This window comes from Drosophila montana, unplaced genomic scaffold, assembly GCF_035044405.1.
Source record: "Drosophila montana isolate Dmon_TW-CO22-7 unplaced genomic scaffold, ASM3504440v1 contig_2178_1, whole genome shotgun sequence".
NCBI lineage: Eukaryota > Metazoa > Arthropoda > Insecta > Diptera > Drosophilidae > Drosophila > Drosophila montana.
This window is the reverse complement of record NW_026997075.1, coordinates 2832501-2854695: the sequence shown is the minus strand read 5'-3', so window position 1 is coordinate 2854695 and position 22195 is coordinate 2832501. Positions and strand designations below refer to the sequence as shown.

General features: G+C 37.2%; 1 protein-coding gene across 1 annotated transcript in view; it reads right to left on the bottom strand.

The window, feature by feature from the left end:
* Positions 1-22195, bottom strand: part of LOC135427495 (inactive dipeptidyl peptidase 10) — a 29569-nt gene that overhangs the window by 5380 nt on the left and 1994 nt on the right. Inside the window, exons 2-3 of the mRNA XM_064681014.1 lie at positions 19735-19862; positions 459-672 (exon numbers count right to left, since the gene is read on the bottom strand). Of these exons, the coding sequence (XP_064537084.1) occupies positions 459-672; positions 19735-19854 (334 nt within the window). The 5' untranslated portion in view covers positions 19855-19862. The remainder of the gene's footprint in view (positions 1-458; positions 673-19734; positions 19863-22195) is intronic.

The following is a 22195-nucleotide window of genomic DNA, read 5'->3' as shown; positions in this document are numbered from 1 at the left end:
GTCAAATAATAACAATATTTTTAGGGTATAGACATGTGCGTATATACCCAAAGCGCAAGGCAGGCGGTAAGGTATCTGATCAGTAAAATTATCGGAATCTGTAAATATTATACGAGAGTATAATATAATAATAAACTCTATTATTTATAATTTAAAAAAACTGTTTTTGTAATATCGATAATTATCGATTTATTGAATTGCTGAAGAGATTTCGATAAGAATAAAAAACAACTTTAGCTTATGTTGGGCCAGAGTTTGGTCAGTTGCACAAACGGAGTGACAGACGGACATGGCTAGATCGACTCAGTTCGATGTCTTGACCAAATAATAATAATAATATCTTTATATATAAATATATTTATGTACTCAGTAAGGTCGAAGATGGATCCATTGAATATGGGCATAAATGGATATTGCACATCTTTAATAATTTCTCGGTCTGCTTTCGAAAAACTCACCATTGCTCCAGGTGCCGTTGAATGGCTTCCATTGCAGGCTTTTGCTTAGAATGTCGCTGGGCAACATTCGGCGTCCGCGAATGCGCAGGCCCTCATCCTCGGGCGATAGCAGAAATATAGAAAAGATGATCAAGCTGAAGACGGCGGCGATAACCAGCAGGGCTATAAAGATGCCACGCCAATTGCGACGCTCGGGCGATATGGCCACCAATTCCTGTAAAGGCGATAAGGGATTATTTAAGTATGGTTTTATTTCTTGCCGACTATATAATGTTTGCCTGCATAGCTGCACCTGTGAATACCCTATACTAATAATATTATTATTATCGGTATAGAATATAGTTGCAAGCTATCAACTCTACTATCTTATTTAGTACAGGCAACTAAGACAAAACTACGCCTGGGATTCGAACATAATTTCAGTCAAATTCGAGCCTATGAATTATTTCGTTTTATCGCGCTTAAAAATGTCAAGATATCTGTAGATTACACCATTACGATGATTGTCTTTTGTGGAACACGGAATCAGAACGTTTTTCATTCCGTAGCGATAACATAACACTGAATGACTTTTGTGGAACGCGGAAACAGAACGTTTTTAATTTTAGCTGCAATTCTTAACATTGCGAATATTCTAATACGATGATGAACAGATCGCTTTTAATTTTAGTTATTTGTCTTTTTAGGAACGCGGAATAAGAACTTTTTAGGTTTAGCTTAATAAACATTATGATGATTATCTTTTTTAGTACGCGAACGCAGAATGTTTCTAATAAAATCTATAATTCTTAACATGACGATGAGTGTCTTTTTTGGAACGCGGAAACAAAACGCTTATAATGTTAGTTGCAATTCTTAACATTACGATGATTTTCCTTTTTGGAACGTGGAAACAGAACAGTTTAAATTTTAGCTGCGATTCTTAATATTACGATGATTGTCTTTTTTCGAACGTGGAAACAGAACGTTTTTGATTTGAGCTGCAATTTTTAAAATTACGATTATTGCAATTTTTGGAGCACGGAAACAGCACACTTTTTATTTTAGCTTCATTACTAGTCAATGATTGTCTGTTTGGGAACGCGGGATCAGAAAGTTTTAAATTTCAGCCTAATAAATTTTATGATGATTGTCTTTTTTAGATTGCGAACACAGAACGATTCTAATAAGTTCTTCAATTCTTAACATGACGATGATTGTCTTTTTGGAACGCGAAAACACAACTTTTTTAACTTTAGCTTGACAAAAATACTCTGTACAAGGGAAATACTCCATAAGTTTATTATTCTATTTCTCATAATTGTATTCCTCATCAAAATATCAACTAATTACCAAATGCTATATACTATAGGATTAACTAAGACGCCTTCGAGTGCTATTTGCACTGCGTGCTAATGGGTTATTGATGGAAAGTGGGCGTAGCTGTGGGTCTCAGTGGGTGTGTTCCGGCTTTCTTTTGCTGCGCCTTGTTCTAAGAAGTTCTTATGAGGAAAAGTTTGTTTCTAATTATAACGTTGTTGCTATTGGAATTCTATAATTAAGCAAATTGGAATATTGATGTAGCAAAGAGTTGTCGACTGGTTGATATCCTGTACCAAATATCGGAGTATCGACAGAGAGAGGGAGAGAGAAAGAGTGAGAATGTAGACATACGACTTAAAGATGTTTATAGCTTTATATCCAACTTGTTTCTACGACTGTTCCTATAGGAGCCATATGATGTAGTTGTCCGATAAAAAGTTCAATAAAATATAAATACTATATAAAGGTCATAGTTATCTAGGTTGGTCAAGTCGTCTTGAAAAATAAAAAAATGTGCCATATCCACAAGAAAATTATTGACTTAACGATTAATGTCATGACGATGTTGATAAGGACTATAGTTTAACTAAAACCCGTTTAGTTTGGTCATGGAAAAAAAATTTTTCATACAAGATCTTAACTTTCGACTGATCCTATCTTGAAAAAAAAAAACAATAGCCTTAACTTAGACCGAGAGACTAGCTTGCTGTTGAAACAGATCAATATATATAAACTTATATACACTTCATGGGATGCATGTGCTTATAAGCTTTACATACATTTTGTGACTCAATTGTAATACCCTCTAAAGGTGAATAAATATCATATAAGTGATATATGCGCACATGAAAATCGCAAAGAAAGCCGATACTCGTAAAGGAAGTGAAGAAACAAACAATATAGCGGTGTTCTTAATTGTGGGAATGATCTAGCTAGCTTACAGATTATTGAAATATTAGTTCTGGACGTTGCTCGTGCCGTAAAGGAGCCTGTGGACTGTTTAGAGAGTATCTATTAGTCAAGAGTTGTAATGTTATTTGGAACTAGTAAATATTATTTCTCTGTCTCGAACTTCCAGTCACTTCCTGTTTGTCGTTGAAAATACTTTTGTAAGCGTCCTGTTGTTTGACTTTAATTTTTGATTGATTGCCGCGAAGCGGAATGTGGAAAATATTGATGATAAAGCTGATTTTGCTTGTAGTTTTTTTTAATTTATTTGTATTTTTGTGTATTTTCTTTTTTCATTTTGATAACTGAAAATTGCTTGTTATGCTATTCGCTAGTTTAATGAGTTTTTCTCGGGATATACTCTATTGATTTCCGCAATAACTAAGGGAACTGAACAAAAAGGCCAAAGGCGAAAATAATGTAAAATTGCCAAAGTGATTTTTAAGGGCGGCGTGGATTTAGAAATCTCCGAAAAAAAATAGATATATGTAAGGCCAGAGGCAATCGATGACTGACAGCAGCGGCAGCTTTTAGAGTGCGACTACAAAATGCAATTGGTCGTGTGTGATGGCGGGGGGAAGGGGTTTTGCGGGGCGTGTCGAAGAAAAGTGGTTTGCGATGTGCAATTCCGGGGCAAAAGTCCTTGACGCGCTCTTAATTGACAAGCGAATGCCAAAGAAATTAAGGTTAAAATTTGCACACATTCACACGCCCAGCAGCAGAAACAGCAGCAGCAGCAACAACAACGACAAATAGGAGGACTCTAGAAGGGGGTGCTCGGGCAGCGGATACCCCGAACAGAGCGCCGAACTGCGGTTATAAATATTCAAAGTTTTTCTACCCTTAGCACTAAACTATAGAAAATACAATCTTGAATAGCTTGGGTGCTTAAAAGTCCTATCTTTAGGCACAATGCTCTCCTTTGATTTGTACAGCTTCGGATTGATTTGAAGTGAAATATTCTCAATTTGTGTATACCATACGAGAACCTACCTACTAAATTTGGTATATCCAGATCTAAATCTTCGAGCTATGCGCAATAATGATCGATAATTGTCAATTTTGTGAAAATATTCGAGGTATGCCAAATAAATCGATTGTTATCGATTTTATAGAAATCTTGGAGTTATGCCCAATAAACAACATTTTTATATCGATAATTATCGATTTTATGGAAATAATCTAGCGATGTCCAATTAAACATATTTCACCATCGATAATTATCGATTTTATGGAAACTTCGAACTATGACCAATAAACCATATTTTAAAAACGATAGTTATAGATTTTGTGGAATAAATCAAGCTATGCCCAATAAAACATATTTCAAAATCGATAATTATCGATTTCATGGATATCTTCGAACTATACCCAATAAACCATTTTATATACTCGATAATTATCGATTTTAGGGAAATCTTCGAGTTAAGCCCAATTAATCGTATTTCAATAACGATAATTATCGATTTTAGGGAAATCTTTGAGCTATGCTTAATAAACATTATTTCAGCATCGACCGTTATCGATTTTATAGAAATCATCGAATTATTCCCAATAAACCTTATTTCAATATCTATAATTATCGATTTTATGGAAACGGGGATAAACTACATCAAATTTCGAATCCCTAGCATGTGATCAAGAAAATAAATTATCTATTGAGTCTTTGCCTGTGACATACATTAGCACTGAGCCATGATACCCTTTTCACCTATTTGGAGTAAGGGGTATAACAGCTACATCAACAACAACAACATAATTTCAATAAAACTATTTTAGAGCACATTGCATGCGGTACAGAGGGAATGGCTTGTGTGTTTGAAAAGTTGCGCAACTTTGGCTTCAGCTCAGGGCCGGGCAATTTACATGCATATTTAGAGTCCTTCCTGCCACTTGGACATTTTCCGATAGCCGGCGGTTGTGCCACGACCGAAAAGTTCGCAACAATTTTTTTTATTCGGCTTCGATGTCAAAAAAAACTGGTTGAAGAACATTTTCAACAACACTTTTCTACTTTTTTTTCCTTGTTAAGTTTCTTTTGTTTATGTTTTGTTCTGAAATTGAATTAAAAATTTATATGCACTTGCATGGACATGCTCCAACCTGTTTGGGTGGGTGGAGAGAGGGGAGTTGGGTCGCGGTGCGGACTGTGTGGGTGCCCCGGGGTAATAGGATTTGTTTAGTGTACTGAAGTGTAAAGCGCCTAATTGAAATTATTTACTATAGTTTACATGGCACAGAACTGATGCAGGGCTATTTGGCTTGCACTCAATTCAATTGCAATAAAGCCAAACAATTGAGAAAGCTTCAGGCTAGCAGATACCCTGTTTTAGTTAGTCAAGTCACAGTCCTGCTACAACTTTGGCAGATGATCAAGTTTAAAGCCCGGTTGACTATCTGCTCCAACTGGTAAATATCTTCCATTTCCTCCGGACCTTCTCTCTTACCTATATCGCGAACGAATCGCCTTTCTATCTTCCTGAGGTTGGTTAGTTCTTTTTAGACGATACACATGTGTGGAATACTGGAAGAATCACACTGTTCTCTAGAAAATGTTCTGTCGTTTTCAATTCTTAAGTTCACAACTTTGATTTTATATTGTTTTGCTGAGTCATACGGAATAGTATATCAGACGATAATACTTGATGTTGCATGGCCACAACTCTGAATGGTGCACATTCTGCTTAAATATTCCGCTTTTCAAGTAGTTCTTTAGTGTACAATAAAATTATATTTTTACTGCTGCCTTTACTCGTTGTTAAACTTCAGTTTGACGCACACGAGTTGCTTTCCCTCAAATAGGGTAGTAAATTTTGCGATTTTGTACTAAAAAAAATGTTTTTTAGCACCAAAATACTTAAATTTTTTTAGTACTCACACAATCCTTAAAGCTCTTTACAAGCATGTTTTCCTTTGCCAGAACAAGTTTCTTTTTTATTTACCCATTTTGTTTAATATTGAATTTAGTTTAGTCTCGAGCGTCAGAGTGCCAACAAAATTGTCTTTAACAATTCATAAAAGGCCAAAAGTAACAGTTTTATGACAGAAATGTGTTTGAAAAAGCAGCAAATGCATGTGAACCCATTGAAAATGGCTAAAAAGGGTATATTCGTTTCGTGCGAACGTATGTAACAGGCAGAAGGAAGCAGCTCCGACCCCATAAAGTATATATGTTCTTGGTCAGCATTAATAGTCGAGTCGATCTAGCCATGTCCACGCCTGTTCATCTGTCCGTCTGCCCATCTGTCCGTGCATCCTTCTGTCCGTCCGTCCGTATATATGTACGCGTCGACCACAGAACCATTAAGCAAGCCCCTTTTTTGAACATAGGTCCTCCTTGTGCGCGCGCAGTACGAGTTTGTTTCCAATAATCGATAATTTGACTTTTTCCAAGCAATCGATAAAAATTGATATCGAAATGCTGATTTTTGGGCAAATTTCTTAAGTTTTATTGGCTAGAGTCATCAAATTTGACATGCAGTTTCTAGTATGGTTATACATATCAAGTATCTTTCATTTTACAGTGCGAGCTTCATTTGGTGTTGATAGAAGAAGGTTCAGGGTATCCGCTATTCGGGCACTCCCGATTAAAGCACTCGAACTTGGTATTATTTATTTCATTAGTAGGGTTTGTACTAGTAGAAAACTGTTAACCTGCCTGCTATGTTACTGGACTAACACAATTATAATTCCATATACTATCCTGGTTTTCGAAACTAAAACCTTGTTGCCTTAAAAACTGGCTTACTTAGACAATTCGTCTTCTAAAAACTGTCCATGGTCTATAGTTTAGAGCTTAAGAATTATCTTGTATTTTCTCATAAAACGTAATACTATATTTAATATAATGTTTAAATAATTTTTGGAAAATGGCAAGATCAGATCCGTCTAAGGTATACGAAAGCTTTCTGGCTTAAAAACAAAATTAAATTTAAAAAAAAAAAACAGCCTCATCGTTTTATTGAAGGATTCAGATGTCAGATATGTTTCCTAAGTAAAAACTGTCGACTGAGATACAATTATTTAGCATTGCTTTAATTTGGACTCAAAAGTTTGTCGTTTTGTCAAGTCGTCAAGTATATATGCTCGGTAATTTGCTGTCATGGCCGTTGGCTAACCTGCAGTTGATGGTAAAAAGTGTTTACAATTGCCTCTTTGTCAATGGTGAGCCCAAGCATGGCTATCTAACCACGCGACTATCTCACCCAAGGTGCTTGGCACCTGGATAAATAACGGTAACAAAGCTCATGGAGCACTCGCTTGCCTTTGGATAAATATCGTATATCATGGCTACACGGAATTTAGCTGAATACGGAATTGCTCCTTGTGCCACTCAACCAGCTGTGGCCCTCATGCATCAAGCATGCATGTGTTTCTCTGAATTTGTAACGAGGCCAGGTAAGCGGTCACAAAGGATTCTTATGCGTTACCCAGGCAGGCAGCCGCTCCGCACAGGAGCCGTGATTGCATTTTATGACTGTCTGTGGCTTTGCATGGTGCTGACCGCTTCTGGTCCATATATGGAATTTGACTTCATACCTTGTGGCTACACTGAGCGAAACACTGACATAACATTCAAAATAATAAGTGAAAAATAGACAAACAAAATCGTTAACATAAAAAAAGAACTTTGTGAAATGGCATCACTTTTTAACATAATATAAATACAATTAGATATAAAAAGAAAGAACATCGAGATATGATTAAAGTTAAATGCAGCATCATAAGATATTGAAAAGGTAAAAAAACGTTAGCAGGCTCATGGTTAATTAACGGCAGGATAAATTGTTAAAAGACATCAAATGAATTACAATTAAAAGCAATTTTTAAATGTATTAGGTAGATGGTTAGTTAGCTGTAAGTATAATGTTTTCTGTTAAGAGAGATAAAAAATTTAATAAAAATTGTAAGGCACATTCAGGTACATAGAAAATTATGCGTAAGGGAAATTATGGCTGTAAATAGATGCAAAATTGATTAGATATTAATAATAATACTAATAATTATGTGTATAAAGTACATCGCAAATTAGCTGCAGGTTAAATGTTGGCTGTTTAAAGACACGAAAAGAACAAGTAAAATGCATATATAAATTTAATAGGTAAATGGTTAATAAGCGGTTAGTATTTTGTTAAAGGATACAAATTGTTACTTATGAACAGGTACAGGGTAAATTAATTTTGCGGCAAATGATGGCTGTTAATAGACACAACAAATATATGTTATATATTAATAAAATGAATAATATTTATAAATTACAATAGTTAGGTTAATGGTTAATTAGCTGCAAGTTTAATTGTGATTTGCTAAAGCTGTAAATCATTATCAGGTACATGGTAAATTAACTGCAAGATAAATAATGGCTGTTAGTAGATAAGAAAATTAATTAAATATTTAAAATTGTAATCCAGTGCGATAAGAAGTTAGATTTTGGCTGTATAGAAATGAAAAATGTATTTAGAATTGTTAATATTTATGAGGTACATAGTAAATTAACTGTAAGGTAAAGGTTAGATAAAAAATGCATTTAAAATTGTAAGTCTCTGTCAAGTACATGGTAAACAAAATTTGGCATTCATTTCCACTGTGAACAGATAGTAAACATATAGATATTAGCAACTCTCAGTATATAAATATTGTTTCAGTGCATAAAGAAAGTGTATTTAAGGAGCATATATTTTTTCGCTGAACCGACTAAACATTTAATTTTGTGTTTCTTGTGAACTGCATTTCACATTGAGTCTGCAAAACTGCCAGCAAGCACTTACGGGTATTTTCTGTTTTAGTTTTATTTCAAAAGGGTTGGCCGATTGGAGGGGGGGGGGTAGGGGAGGGGCTTGTGTCCTGAAGTGGACATTGTGTGCAGTGTTGGAAAGTGCACTCAACAATGTTGAGAGCTGAGCCCGCTGGCAAATATGTAATTATTGCAAATAGTTGGATACCAGGAACGCACATAAAGAAACGACTTTCAACATCACCAGCTTCAGCTCAAAAATTGGTACATTAAGCGCAGGCTCTGGCAGACGGTTGTGTGTAGACAATGTTGCTGTTTTTATGGCAATTTTTTTTTTTTAATGTGCCATAATGCCAGACCACACACACACACACACACACACACACACACACACACACAGAGACACACACGTACACAACAAAATGGCATTTGATAGCAATTGAGAAACTTGCGCGCACAAATGTTGCATTTGTTCTTTAATTCTAAAGTCGTCGAGGGTTGAGCATTTAATTGGATTTTTCCCTCCTTTCAGCGGGAACAATGCCTCCGACTGTGGCCGTGGCTGTGGCTCCTGCTAACTGTTGACTGCGAGTGTGCGATAAGTTTTTCCACACAATTCAATTGTCCACACACACGAGCTTATATTGCGCCCTTCCATATACAAAGGATGCTTCAGCTTAATTTAACCACAACTCAATTTCCCGTTGCCACAAAAATTCGCAAAAAAAAAAAATAACAAATAAACAAATGCTCATTCGAGCAACTTAGTTTTTAAACCAACTCAATCAATTTCCGCTGCGGAACGGATTTATTGTTATAAATTTAAAGTGAATGCTTTTCATCGACTTTCAACTTTCATAATTTTGCTGTAGCTAAAATGATTTCCAAGAACATTTTCTTGCCTGCCGTGGAGCCCTGGGGTTTATGTCGCATTAATGTATTGCTTTTCGTTTCTTATTTCTCTGACACAGAATAACCACATAATTCAATAAAAATTTATTCCCAATCAGTCGGATAAATTTAGTTGTATGTTCGTCTGTTTGTCTATATAAAGTGGAAATTTACACGGAACTTTTGCCTGGCCCATGGGCCATATGGACTATACATGTCTTTAACACGACGAAGACCGAAGGCTCTATTTTTTGGCCCATTTCTGATATAAAAGATATTTCAGAATTGAAGAGATAAGGAAATCTAACTTTGAACATTCACTGACAGTCAAAAATGAATTGAAAACAGACTCATCGTATCTCTTAACGAACTATTAAATTATTTCAAGCTTAAAAAACATTGAAATTTATTTATACGTTCTTGAACACGAACCGCCCTTCTATGCGATTTTCATGACCTTAACTACTAATATGAGATTTTCAAAATAAGTTTACTATTAATAATTATAGCATAGAGAACTTTTTTTCTTTTTAAGATGAGATGTTTTCCTTTCGCTCTCTCTCTCTCTCTCTCTCCGCTCTCTCCTCTCTTCCCCTCTCTCTCTCCTCTCTTCCCCTCTCTCTCTCCTCTCTCTCCTCTCTTCCCCTCTCTCTCTCCTCTCTCTCCTTTCTCTCCTCTCTCTCCTCTTTCTCCTCTCTCGCCTCTCTCTCTCTCTCTTTCTGAAATCTTCAAAAATGTTTCCCCGTATCCATGTATATTTTTTTTTTAACGCGAACCCCGATGCAACGTACTGCATCCCACCTCCCGCCCAACCGACCGAGGGGCGCAGTCGTGTAACGTACGACACGAGTTGCAAAGTAAAAAAGTAAAAAAAACGAATACAAACAACAAGTATATGCACAAATACAAATACAAATAAAAATAAGACTATCTACTAGCTAAATAGTTAAGAATAGAAGACTGAATACGAGGAAGAGAAGACTTCGAGCAGAATAGTCTGTAATGCTTGTTATAGTCATCACAGAGAATCCTGAACTAATTAGTTGAGCAAAATTAAAGCGATAAGGGTGTAAAATTAGGTGTTAGTCTAGTAGGGATAGAGAAATTTAATTGGATAGTCAGCACAGAAGAATCAATTTCACTAGTAATTAATTTATGGATAAATATTACACCCAGCATGGTTCTACGATTAGTTAAGGAAGGAAGGTTAATCATCAGAAGTCTGCTGGAGTATGACGGTAACCGCACACGAGGATCCCAATTAAAACCACGAATGGCAACAACAAGAATTGTTTCTAAACGGATTCAATTCTGTCTTGATGGAGTACTGTGGTGATGAGATACATGAGGCAGACTCAAGTATAGGTCGTACCAAAGATATGTAAAGGGTTTTTGTCGTGTACGGATCGTCAAACTCCTTTGACCATCGCTTGATGAAACCCAACACAATTCTGGCCTCACTGAGCACGGTCTTAGCATGAGAGTCGGTTTTAAGTTTATGATCAAGGATAACACCTAGATCATAACTTGATTAGAAGAACTGTTAACACGCTCGAGCGGTAAGCTATCAAGGATGTAAGAAACCAATTGAGGAGGGCTTCTATAGAAAGTCATTACCTTACATTTGGAGCAATTTAAGTTTAAGAGGTTGGCTAGACACCAAGCCTGAATTGCTTCAATGTCAGCTTGTAAGAGATAACATATGCAGCATACATTAGTACTCGAGAGTGGGACAGTATCGAGGAAAGGTCATTAATGAAAAGGGCAAAGAGAAGCGGGCTAAGATGACTACCATGATGAACACCGGAAGTCACCTGAATTCGTTTAGAAAATGCATTGACTGGGAAACCGAAAAGGCATAATTTATAATATAAATCGATATAAATTGAAATTGAAATTGATATATTATTTTGTTAACCATTCAAATTTATCTCTTATAGTACAATTGATAAAGACAATTTGCCGCTGGATCCGGGGCAACTCCTTGTCGGATACGGCCGATCTAACATGCTGCTTTTAATGTTTTTGCCTGCCATTTACAACATTTAATTAATTGATTGTCGATTTTGCGGAATGTCCAGTAGAGAAAAAACGAATTGTTAAATACAAATGACCAACGAGCTGTAGTTGCATTGTTGTAGTTGAATTGTGAACATGCTGGAATGGTTTTAACATGCAATCGATGTAATAAAATGTAAAAGGAACTTCTTGCTTTCCAGCTCAATGGCAAATGCAAATGCCAGTGTGGTTGCAATCGATTTACAGCGAAAGAAGAAGAACAAGAGCACTGGCAATGCCATTATTAAGGAGTTCAGAAAGAGCAGCAGAAGCAGTAGCAGCAGTAGCAGTGGCAGTGGCAGCAACGACTGTTAGACGTGCATTTAATGAGCTGTAAACGCATTCACAAAGCTCTGCGCTTGGCACCTGGCCCAAAGCCTTGCCAACAACAACAACAACAGCAGCTGCAGCAACAACAACAACAGCAGAAACAACAACAACAACAACATTAAGCTGCGCCAACTTCAACCGCAAATTGCCTTCATTACGTATATAAATTACGCTCTTTTTTAATACCCTAGCAGAGGGTGTTATAACTTAATACATCAAATATGTAACGCATCTTCAACCCCATAAAGTATATATATTATTGATCTGTAGCGACAGCCGACTCGACAGATCCAAGTTTATCAGTTGGTTTCTGTGCTAACATGTTTGCTCAGTTCGAAAACTATCGTCACGAAAATTCGCACAGCTTCCACTTTTTATTATAGACAACATAGGATTGGACCACCATATCCTATATATATCAAAGCTGGCATAGTAACTAAAATTGAGCTCTTGTGTATTCAATTTTTCTCATTTTTTTAAGATAACTTAACCAGACTTGGTATTAAGCAGTTCCATACGATCGCTATATCATACGATTTTATAAAGAGTATAGAAAAAGGTATAATTTAATTGTCAAGATATCTTGACAAGCCCCAGCCATATTACGTGCTTCACTATTCTTCCCACATGTCTGCACAATCGTTTAAACTGGTTCGACTTTCTTATATGGCAGCTGCAGCAACAAACAGTTGGCATCCACATGTCTATAAGGGTATTCAATCTTCGCCGTGTCGCAGATGGGCGTTCTTTATTGCTTCTTTTTTTACTTTTTGGCCATGGCAATTGTCACACCTTTTTATTGCCCGAATCGCATTAATGGCTAATGAAGGCAGCAGCGGCAAGCGCAGGAGCAGGAGCAATCACAATGGTCATAATAAGTGGACAGCAACAACAATGCCAAATAATTCACAATTGTTGTCACTAAGCGCAGGCTTTTCAGTGTGTGCGTATATGTGTGTGTGTGTGTGTGTGAAAATTTATGATGTGTCCGCAGCAGCAAAAGTTTCTGGCCATGTTCTGCGTGTCTGCAACTCACAATTTCATGTGCCTCGCCCCACCTGCCCGTGCCTCAATGGCCAAGCTATCCGTACAAATACAGATTCCGTTACAGATACACACACACAGGCACACACACAGGCACTCACACAGGGGCAAGGACAGGCTCAGTCATAGCAATTAATTTCGTTTTATTTTCGGGGCCATAATTTCTGAGAATGGGCCTAGCCTCAGTCGATTGCCGCATTGCCATGCTACCTATCTATATCTATATAAGTATATATCTATGTATGTGTGTCTGTATGCTTGTCTGCACATATATTTAATTGGAATTGCCGTCAAGTTTAATGAAATATTGTCAATTTGCTGGCAAAAACCATCTAACAACAAGCCCATTGGCATCTCACAATTCAATGCACAGCACTTTGAACAATTTAATACAATTTGCAAAAGACAACCAAAAAAAATAAATATGAAAATATTTTGTTTAATTATTGTTATGCATGTAAATATTTGAAAATATTTCATTTCGTCTAATTGCTATCTTTGAAACATTTTCAGTCAGCCATATTTATTTTGTTAAATGATTTCCTGGAATTTGTTACTTTCGATTTGCCTAAATTTCTATTTATTGTTGATTTTCACTGTAAATTCATGTATTTATGTATTTTTCACATATTTGTTTAGTATTTCATTTATTTGAATTTCGACTAGAAAGATGAAATTTAGCCTCATCAAGTTACGCATCGGTAATTGAATTATTTTTGTGTTCTTTATGGGAACATTTTAGCCAAAAATTAAATTACGGAAATTGAACTCCAAGTAGCTAAAGGACTCTCTCGGAATTTCTGACAATCGAATGGGAACTATTATTTTTGTATACCCTGTACCATTTCCTTGGCAAATGCCAAAATTGGTGTTATTATGACATTTTTTTATTAATTAATTTACCGACGTATAATTCACGTATTCACGCATTTACTAACAAAAGGTGGAAGCCGATGGAACCTAACTTGAGCCCAACTTTTGATGACAATTTTTTACCCAATATTGTTCGATTTTTGAAAAAGTGTGAAACAAATATCTTTGAAATGAAGTTTCAAGTCGAACGGATGAAAAACAACAACGTTGCATAACACAGCTTTCCACCAATTTTCCATAGTTGCGCGTGGAACTCTCTCTTGGCGCGCACCACATCGGAGTTGGAAACTTTTACGGCTTGGGCTGTGCGTTGATTAGCAACCATTCAGTCAATCAGTCAGTAAGTCAATCAGTCAATCAGTCAGTCAATCAGAACAGACAGTATGTACTATTCGATAAGAAATCCTTCTTATACAATTCAATGGAATAATTTATTAAACACAAATTCATCTGGAATACTTTCTCAAACGGATTGGGTTTTTTTTTATTATTTGGCATGGGACTCAAAATGAATTGGATTGTGAACAAAATGCTTACAAGGGTTTCATTCCAAACTGTTTCAATATCGAAATCGAATATGGTCGGTTGGCAAGAACAAGCAAAAGGCTGGACGAGCCATACAGCAAACAGATGACAAGGGTCAACCGCAAATGGCACTCGAGCGGCTTTTGCAGGCAAATCATTTGCAATATTGATGAGCGGGCGGGCGAATGGTTCAGAGAGAGAGAGAGAGAGAGAGAGAGCGAGCAAGTGAGAGTGGCATTGAAACAGAGCTTGTGGTGCACGCACACAACTTATGTCATTATGATGAACTCTGCTGGCAAATCATTTATAACGCCGCGCTTGCCGCATCTGTGCGCGACCTGCCCCAAGTGCTTGCCCCATGTGCGTGCCACGTCGCGGCAATTATAAATGAATGGCTGAAACTCAGCGATGTCGCCAGCTCGAACTTCAAAGCAACTGCCATTTGGCCTAAAGCATGGCCCCAATTAACGAGCAAAGTCAACTATCGCAGTTTGCAGTTTGGCCATGTGGTTTTTTTTTATCGCCATCACGTTTAATTTGCATTAGCAATTTAATTGCCCACTCTTTATTTATTGAGCCGCCATTTTAGGCAATTGCCAAGCAAGTAAGCACCGACTGTGCAATACTCTATTCACAGTCTAATTGCCGTTTGGAAATGTTGTAAAGAGAGCTTTTGTTTCTCATCAATAACTCTCAAACTGTGAGCTCGGCAAATAACGATTTTTTTTATTTCCAGAGAATTTGAGAGAATTTCGTCTTAAATCTTAAACTTTACTCAGCATAGTTTGTTGCCAATTATCGATAACTTGTCCCGTTTCCAAGCAATCGATAAAAATCGAAATGCAATCCTGTTTTTTGTGCTAATTTGTTAGTTTTAATGGCTAGAGTCACCAAAATGAATATGTAGCTTCTAGAATAGTATATACAGATCAATTATCTTCCATTTTATAGCATTTGGCATTGGTAGAGGAAGATTCAGGGTATCTCCTAGTCGGGCACTCTCGACATTAATGAAAATCTTGGGAACTTGGGATGCAAACTCTTAAGATCTTAAAGCATATATAATTATATATTCTTAATCCAATCACTCTTATAATATATATATATAATATCTAATATCTCATATTTATTGCCGAAAACAATTGAAATGAAAATATTTTACCAAGAAAATGTTTAAAGAAAGTGTTTGCATGTACCAAGAAAAACTCTTTAGAGCTTAATATATTGCTCTTCGTTTAATATAGTATAAATGTAAATATCATTTAATTGAATATAGAATGCTGTAACTTTTTTTACTATATCCAAAAGAAATTGGAACAATGTTTCGCAAATCAAATACCATCTTTTTATTTGAATAAAAATGTTTGAAAATTACTTTTTAACCGATTCGCAGCTGTTAAATGGTTTAAAGTGCTGCGTCAGTTGGGCAAAGCCACACAGAATGCATGCCCAATTTATTTTATTTTTTTTTTTTAGAAAAATGTTATCTCCGGTATTGTAGGCGGGCCGGATAAAGGGGAGGGGGGGGTGGCCATGTCCCCATTTGCCATTAGCATTGAAAGTGCTCAAGGTCGATGCGGTGGGCATCGTGCGGGGACTGTAACATGGCTGGCACAAATTGCGATTCAACGCATAATTATGATAATTAAAAGGAAATCAGTGCAGTGCTGGAAGTGTCCTGGGCTGCGCTTCCTGCGCTCAACAACTTTTCACAAAGTTTAATTTCACCAAGTCAAAAATGAGTTTCCAACTGTTTTTTTTTTGTTTACCCTTGCACACAGGGGGCATTACAACTTTGTCACGCAACATCTCCGACCCAAAAAAGTGTATTTATTCTACATCAGCAGCAACAGTCGAGCTCTCTTTCTATGGGAACTAGTCTTTCGTAATCAAAGCAGTACATGCATGAGAATCGGCTGAATCGGACCACTATATCATATATGATCAGCAAGGGACCTAAATCATAAGGGACTTATATTACATGGCATCTGTTTCTTATGGGACTTATAGCACATGGGATCTCTATCATATGGGACTTATATTAAATGGGACCTACATCACATGGGATCTATATCACATGGGACCCTATATCATATAGGACCTATATCACATGTGACCTGTATCAGCTGGGACTTACAGCACATGGGACCTATATCATATGGGAGAATATCACCAGGTATCTGTATCACATGGGAGCTATATCACATGGGACCTGTATTAACTGCGACTTAGATCATGGGACTTAGATCATGGGACTTATATAACATGGGACCCATATCACATGCGACCTATACTAACTGGGACTTATAGCACATGGAACCGATATCAACTGGGACTTAGATCACATGGGATCTATATCACATAGAACCTATATCATATGCGAACTATATTATATACGTCTTACAGCATATGGGACCTATATCATATGGGACCTATAGCACATGGGACCTGTATCAAATGGGACCTATATCACATGAAATCCATATCATATTAAACCTTCAGCACAAGGGACCTATTTTTATATAAGTTAATGTTCTGTTTTCTCAGATATCTTGACCAAAATCAGTAATTGCGAGCTTCCTTATTCTTTTGACATATCTGTATTTAAGAGAGTATTTAAACTTTGGATTGCTGTAGGTACGCGCTACTTTCTGTTTTTTTTTTTCTTAAAATTTTGTTTCTGTGACAGATGATGACAGACAGACATGGGAAAGAGGCAGGACGATTTTGTTGGGGGTTGGTCGAGCGAGGGGAGTGGGCGATTATAACGATGAGCGAAGGAAGCTGAAGCATTTCGCAATTACCTTTGCCTGACAAATTAAATTTAATTTTGAACATAAAAAAAGAATTATGAGACTCGTAAAACATTTTGGCAGGACTGCTCAATTATTTGCCGTTTGCTGAGTTGGCTCTATAAATTTTATTTGTATTTGTATTTGTATTTGTATTTTATTTATTTATTTCTGCGTGCTTCAGCCAAACAACTTTTCAAAGGTAATAAAATGCGGGCGCAGCGAGTGGCTAGAACCTGAGGGGTCGGCGAGGGGGTCTTATTTATGGCCCAAAGATTTGCAGCGAACTTTTGCGACCGTCTTCGCCATCGCCATCGCCTCCGTCTTCCTCTCCGCCAACCTCTCCGTTGCCGTCTCTCAACTCGTGGCAACGTGTCGAGGCGGACAGCCTGCTCTTGATAGCACGGCCCTGGGCTTCGGGCTGTCAGGGTATTCAAGCGTTTGGGCAATCGATATGGCAAATGGAGTTTATTTATGGCACGCTTATAATGAAATGCCAATCGAAAGTTGTTACGCCTTCAGCCAGTTTATAATTTGCATTTATAAACTTAAAATCTGTGCGCAATCTGTGCGCGCTAACCTAAGTTATACCCTTGACCAAACACAACACCAAAGGGTATGCCCCATGCAAGAGTTAAGCGTGGAAAGCATGTAATGTTATAGTCAGACGATTTGATCTAACCCAAAAGTATGTCAAATGTCCCGAAGATAAGTTTAAGTTAACTAAAATCGATTCGATATACTGCTGAGAAATGAAGTAGGTAACTTTTAATAAGAACTTTTTTGCTTCAAGGTGCGTTCACTTGTTGTCAAATTCTGCGTAAAAACTGAGGAAAATATTTAAGTGCAAAAAGTATTTTGACAAGAGAAAAGTTATACGAAAAGTTTACAAACGCAAAGCCTTAGCTTAGTGCAAAATTGATGCTTCTTTGTGATGAATAACATTTCGCAATCGATCTGGCATTAACTTCAACGAATTTTGGCGAATTTCTGGGGAAAGAACCTGCTCAAGATATTTAAGCTCTTCTGAACTTCTGTGTTTTGATGTGGCCAATTCAATAAATTGACTCCAATATTCCTTAGCAAGTTGATAATCATCTTGACTTTGGTAATTAACGCTATTCCCAGCAATACTCCAGAGATTCTTTTGTGTCACCTCAACATAGCGCATACGCTAAGTGCTGTATACCCCATTGGCGCAATCTGCGCTGCGTTTATTTATGAATTTTGCAAATGAGCTGCGACAACATAAAATGAGAAGCAACAAAACCCAAAGACAAAGGCAAAGGCAAACACATAATATATATATATATATATATATATATATATTTATCTATATATATTTTCCTATTTGTAATTTTATGCGTAGCCATAATCGAGTTATGGGGGCGGGGCAAGTGGAAGGTAAGGGTTTTGAGCTCAAAGCTGGGCGAAAGTATGTTTCCTGTTTGGCAGATATTTTGGGGGCACTTGTTTATCTACGGCGCATAAAAGCAATTAAATGAGCCTAGAAAAAGGACTTCACTTAATCCTTTTGTGCCAGCCCTCAGTCAAGGCGTCGGCAACAAAGGACACGCCCGAAAGACACAAGCATTTGCATACTTAATTAACTTGCCTCCAAAATTGTGGCATTTGCAGCCAGGCAACGCCGCCCAATATGCATTTCAGATACTCGAAAGGCCCTGATAGAGGTGTTTAGGGCTAGAAACCAATGGAAATTATTTCTGCATACGAGATCGAGCTTTACATATATATATATATGTATATATTAGTTTAATTGCTGCTCTGACACATTCAAGAACTTGTATATCCCTTGTGCCGGCTGCCAGAAACTTATTTCAACTTAAGTTTCGCCAAAATATAATAATAATAAAAGTAATTCCAAAGTTTTTATAAAATTTACATGCACTTAAATATTGCATTAATGGACTTTTTATTGGATTAGTCAAACTAATCGCATTATTATACCCAAACGTAGTCAACAAATTTCAAAGAGAGTTTTCCTAATACGAAAAACAAAAAAGAATGAACGGGTAAATCGGCATGTCGAAGTTTAGATACCCTTTGCTTATACAAGTATTATTTTGTGATTGTTTCTAAAGAAGGGATATGATATAGTCAACCGATTCGATATGTTGGGGGAAAACTGAAGCCAAGTTTGGTGTAGATATACATATTTAAAAGTATTTTCCAAACAAAACCACATTTATCGAGCGATTCGACCTATAACACTACGTGATATGGTAGTTCGCTGTCAACAAGATTTGGCTTATATCAATGGATTAATACTCGCAATAGCAAAAAAAGAAGGTTTTCGAGAAAGAAAATTGTTGAATGTTCTTTTCTATGACAATATGATATAGTCTTTCGATCCAGTTGCCTGCATTATAAAAATAGATCTATGCAAGGTTTCCCGATGAGAGACTAGACAGACGGACATGTCCATGTTGCCTCGACTGTTACTGAGACAGTTCTTTAATATATAAGTCTGAAGCAGATCTGCGATTTCTTTTTCAATGCGTTACACAGTTCGCGACAAAGTGATAATAGCCTCTGCAAGGGTATTACAGGGAAAATCAAATTTTGGCCAACAAAATGTATGCAAATTGCGTGAAATGGCCAAAATAAAGAAAGAAGAAAAAAAAAACACAACAGAAAAAGAACAAAGCACACATTATGCAGCGCGCAATTATGTAATTACTACAAACAACAAAGTGCCTTAAGCACAACGCCCCGTCCCCACCCCCGGGTCCGTCCCCGCCCACACTCCTGGACTCACCTCATCCTTGGGCACCAGCGTCACCTTTTTAATGGTGGGTGCACTATTGTTAACCACGACTGTTTCGCGTTTTAGCGATGGCCGCTTAAGAGCCGAATGCGGCTTTTGTATTTCCACCATGATTGTTGCTGTTCTTGTTAATTATGTTGTTAGTAAATAATGATGATGATGATGTTGCACTTGTTGTTCTTGTTGTTGTTGTTGATGATAATGCCTGATTAGTTTGTGGCACAAGTTGTTGCTCTCTCGGTTAGTTGCCAAGTCAAACGGCTCATTAATCACAAAATGCCGCCATTACACACGCATTACGAATGGAAGAGAATGTGGCCAATTGGCTAGCTGGGCATGTCCTTGTGACCGGGCGTGTTCAGACGTGGCCTTAACTGAATTAGACGTGCTTTCTTTGGGCATTTAATGAGCTATTTATGCAATGCATACGGCGTGCATGCTTTCGCAATAAATTTTCCAATGAAATTTACATAATCGCACGCCGAAAAAAACCGTCAAAAGCCAAACTCATGGGACTCGACTCATGAATATGACAGCGACAATGACAGCGTTGATCATAATGATGCTGCTGTTGCTAATGATGGTGATGATGATGATGATGATGTTGGCTTTTGACTGGTTACTGATTCAATTTTGGCTGGCAACTTTGGTACTGTGTTTGCCGCAGATAAACGACTTAGTCAAAATGCCAAAAATTGAATTAGGCAGCGTATGTGGCAAGCTGCAAGGTATTAGCATAAACAGAGCTAAGAACCGAGAGCCGAGAGCACACAGTTGGCAGCTGGTAAAACTTTCGCTGGCTCACACACACACACACACACACACACACACACACACACACACACACACACACACAACACACACACAGACACAGAGTTCAGTTTAAGCCCGACAAGCCATATGCAGCAGAAACTTGACGTATTACAATTTGCATATTGTTCGAGCCAAAGTTTTCTTCAATGGTAGACCAATGTTGGGCGTGGGCTTTGGCGTAGGCGTGGGGGGAGTTTGGGGGCAAGTTGAGGCATTTGCCAGTCGGTCAAGTTGTGCGGGATGGCACCGCTGTCGGTTACTCACATTAGCGTTCATGCCACGGTCCCGACTTGCCGCCCACCACACATGGCCTATGCAAATGTTTGCCCCGCACAACAGTGCGTATGATTGATGTGCTCAAAGGGCTGTGCTGAAGTAGTTCTTGCGGTTGCTTGTTTGCATAGGTCGAATTCAATAGCAAGAAAACGTAAAAAGAAAAATACCTTGTTCTGTTCAAATTGCTCAAGATCTAAGCAAGTGGCAGATTTCTAGTAGATGCCATGATGCTTTTGCCAATCATATCGAGGAGCTTAGTAGACATGCCTGAGAGCTGGCCAAAACAAAAAAAAAGGCACAAATTCTGGTGTGTTTATGGAAAGCCATTTGATTAATGGCAGCCATATACACATGTATATGTTATAAATTATGTGCTTCTGGGCATATTTCTTCTTCTTCTTTTTTCTGTCTTGCTATTCATTTTATCTGCGATTTCATCAGCTTTTATGTAGCATACTTTTTTGGGCCATTGCTCAATTTGGTTAATAATCGAGCTTTTATTTGTTTCTTTGGTGTGTAAATTATTATTATTATTATTGTAAGCATGGAATGTAGATACGGACTCTCAAACTAACTATATTTTGCTCTTTAAATAACACAGGTGTTCGGCTAAAAGAATATATGCCATTAGAAGTCGAATTCTAGTTATGTAGTTGGTTCAAGAATTAAATTAAAATAGGAGAATCAGAACACACTACTCGCTGAGCTGCTGTTCTGAGCAACTGTCTGTGAAATTGACAGACTGATTGCAGAACAAGGCAGAGGCAAATACATTCCACTGGCAACTGTGGAAAATTGATGGAAAACGCTTGTTTACTTAATTATATTGTTTATATATTAAACCCCTCTTGGGTAAAAAATGGGGTACAAAGGGAACTTGAATAATGATTGAAGTTTTTATGACCAAGTTTCGGAGTCAAGCTCATTGTCAATGTTTTTTAAAACAAGTCCATCGAAACGTGTTTACTTCGATCAAAAATTGAGGTCAAAGGCATGATAAAAATTTAAATATTCAACTTAAAGTCCATTGAGAGAGTTTGACACAGGGAAGTAAAATGTTTCAAGAACTTAGATTGCAATCTTTTGCTTTTCAGCGAATCGACACAATAAAACTCATTATAAAATATCTGAGTGAAACGTAAGATTCACAATTTGTACGTGTAAGAAACGTAAGATTCACAATTTGTACGTGCGGGAAATGACTGAAAAACTGATGTTTAAAATTTGAAGCAAAAAATTGGGACGTGCAAAGACAGTTAATACCAGCAATTATTATATAAAAATAACCAATACAATTGCTTTGACTTTTATATTTAGCATTGAACAAAATATTTGTTAGATATTTTATGCAATTACGAACAGA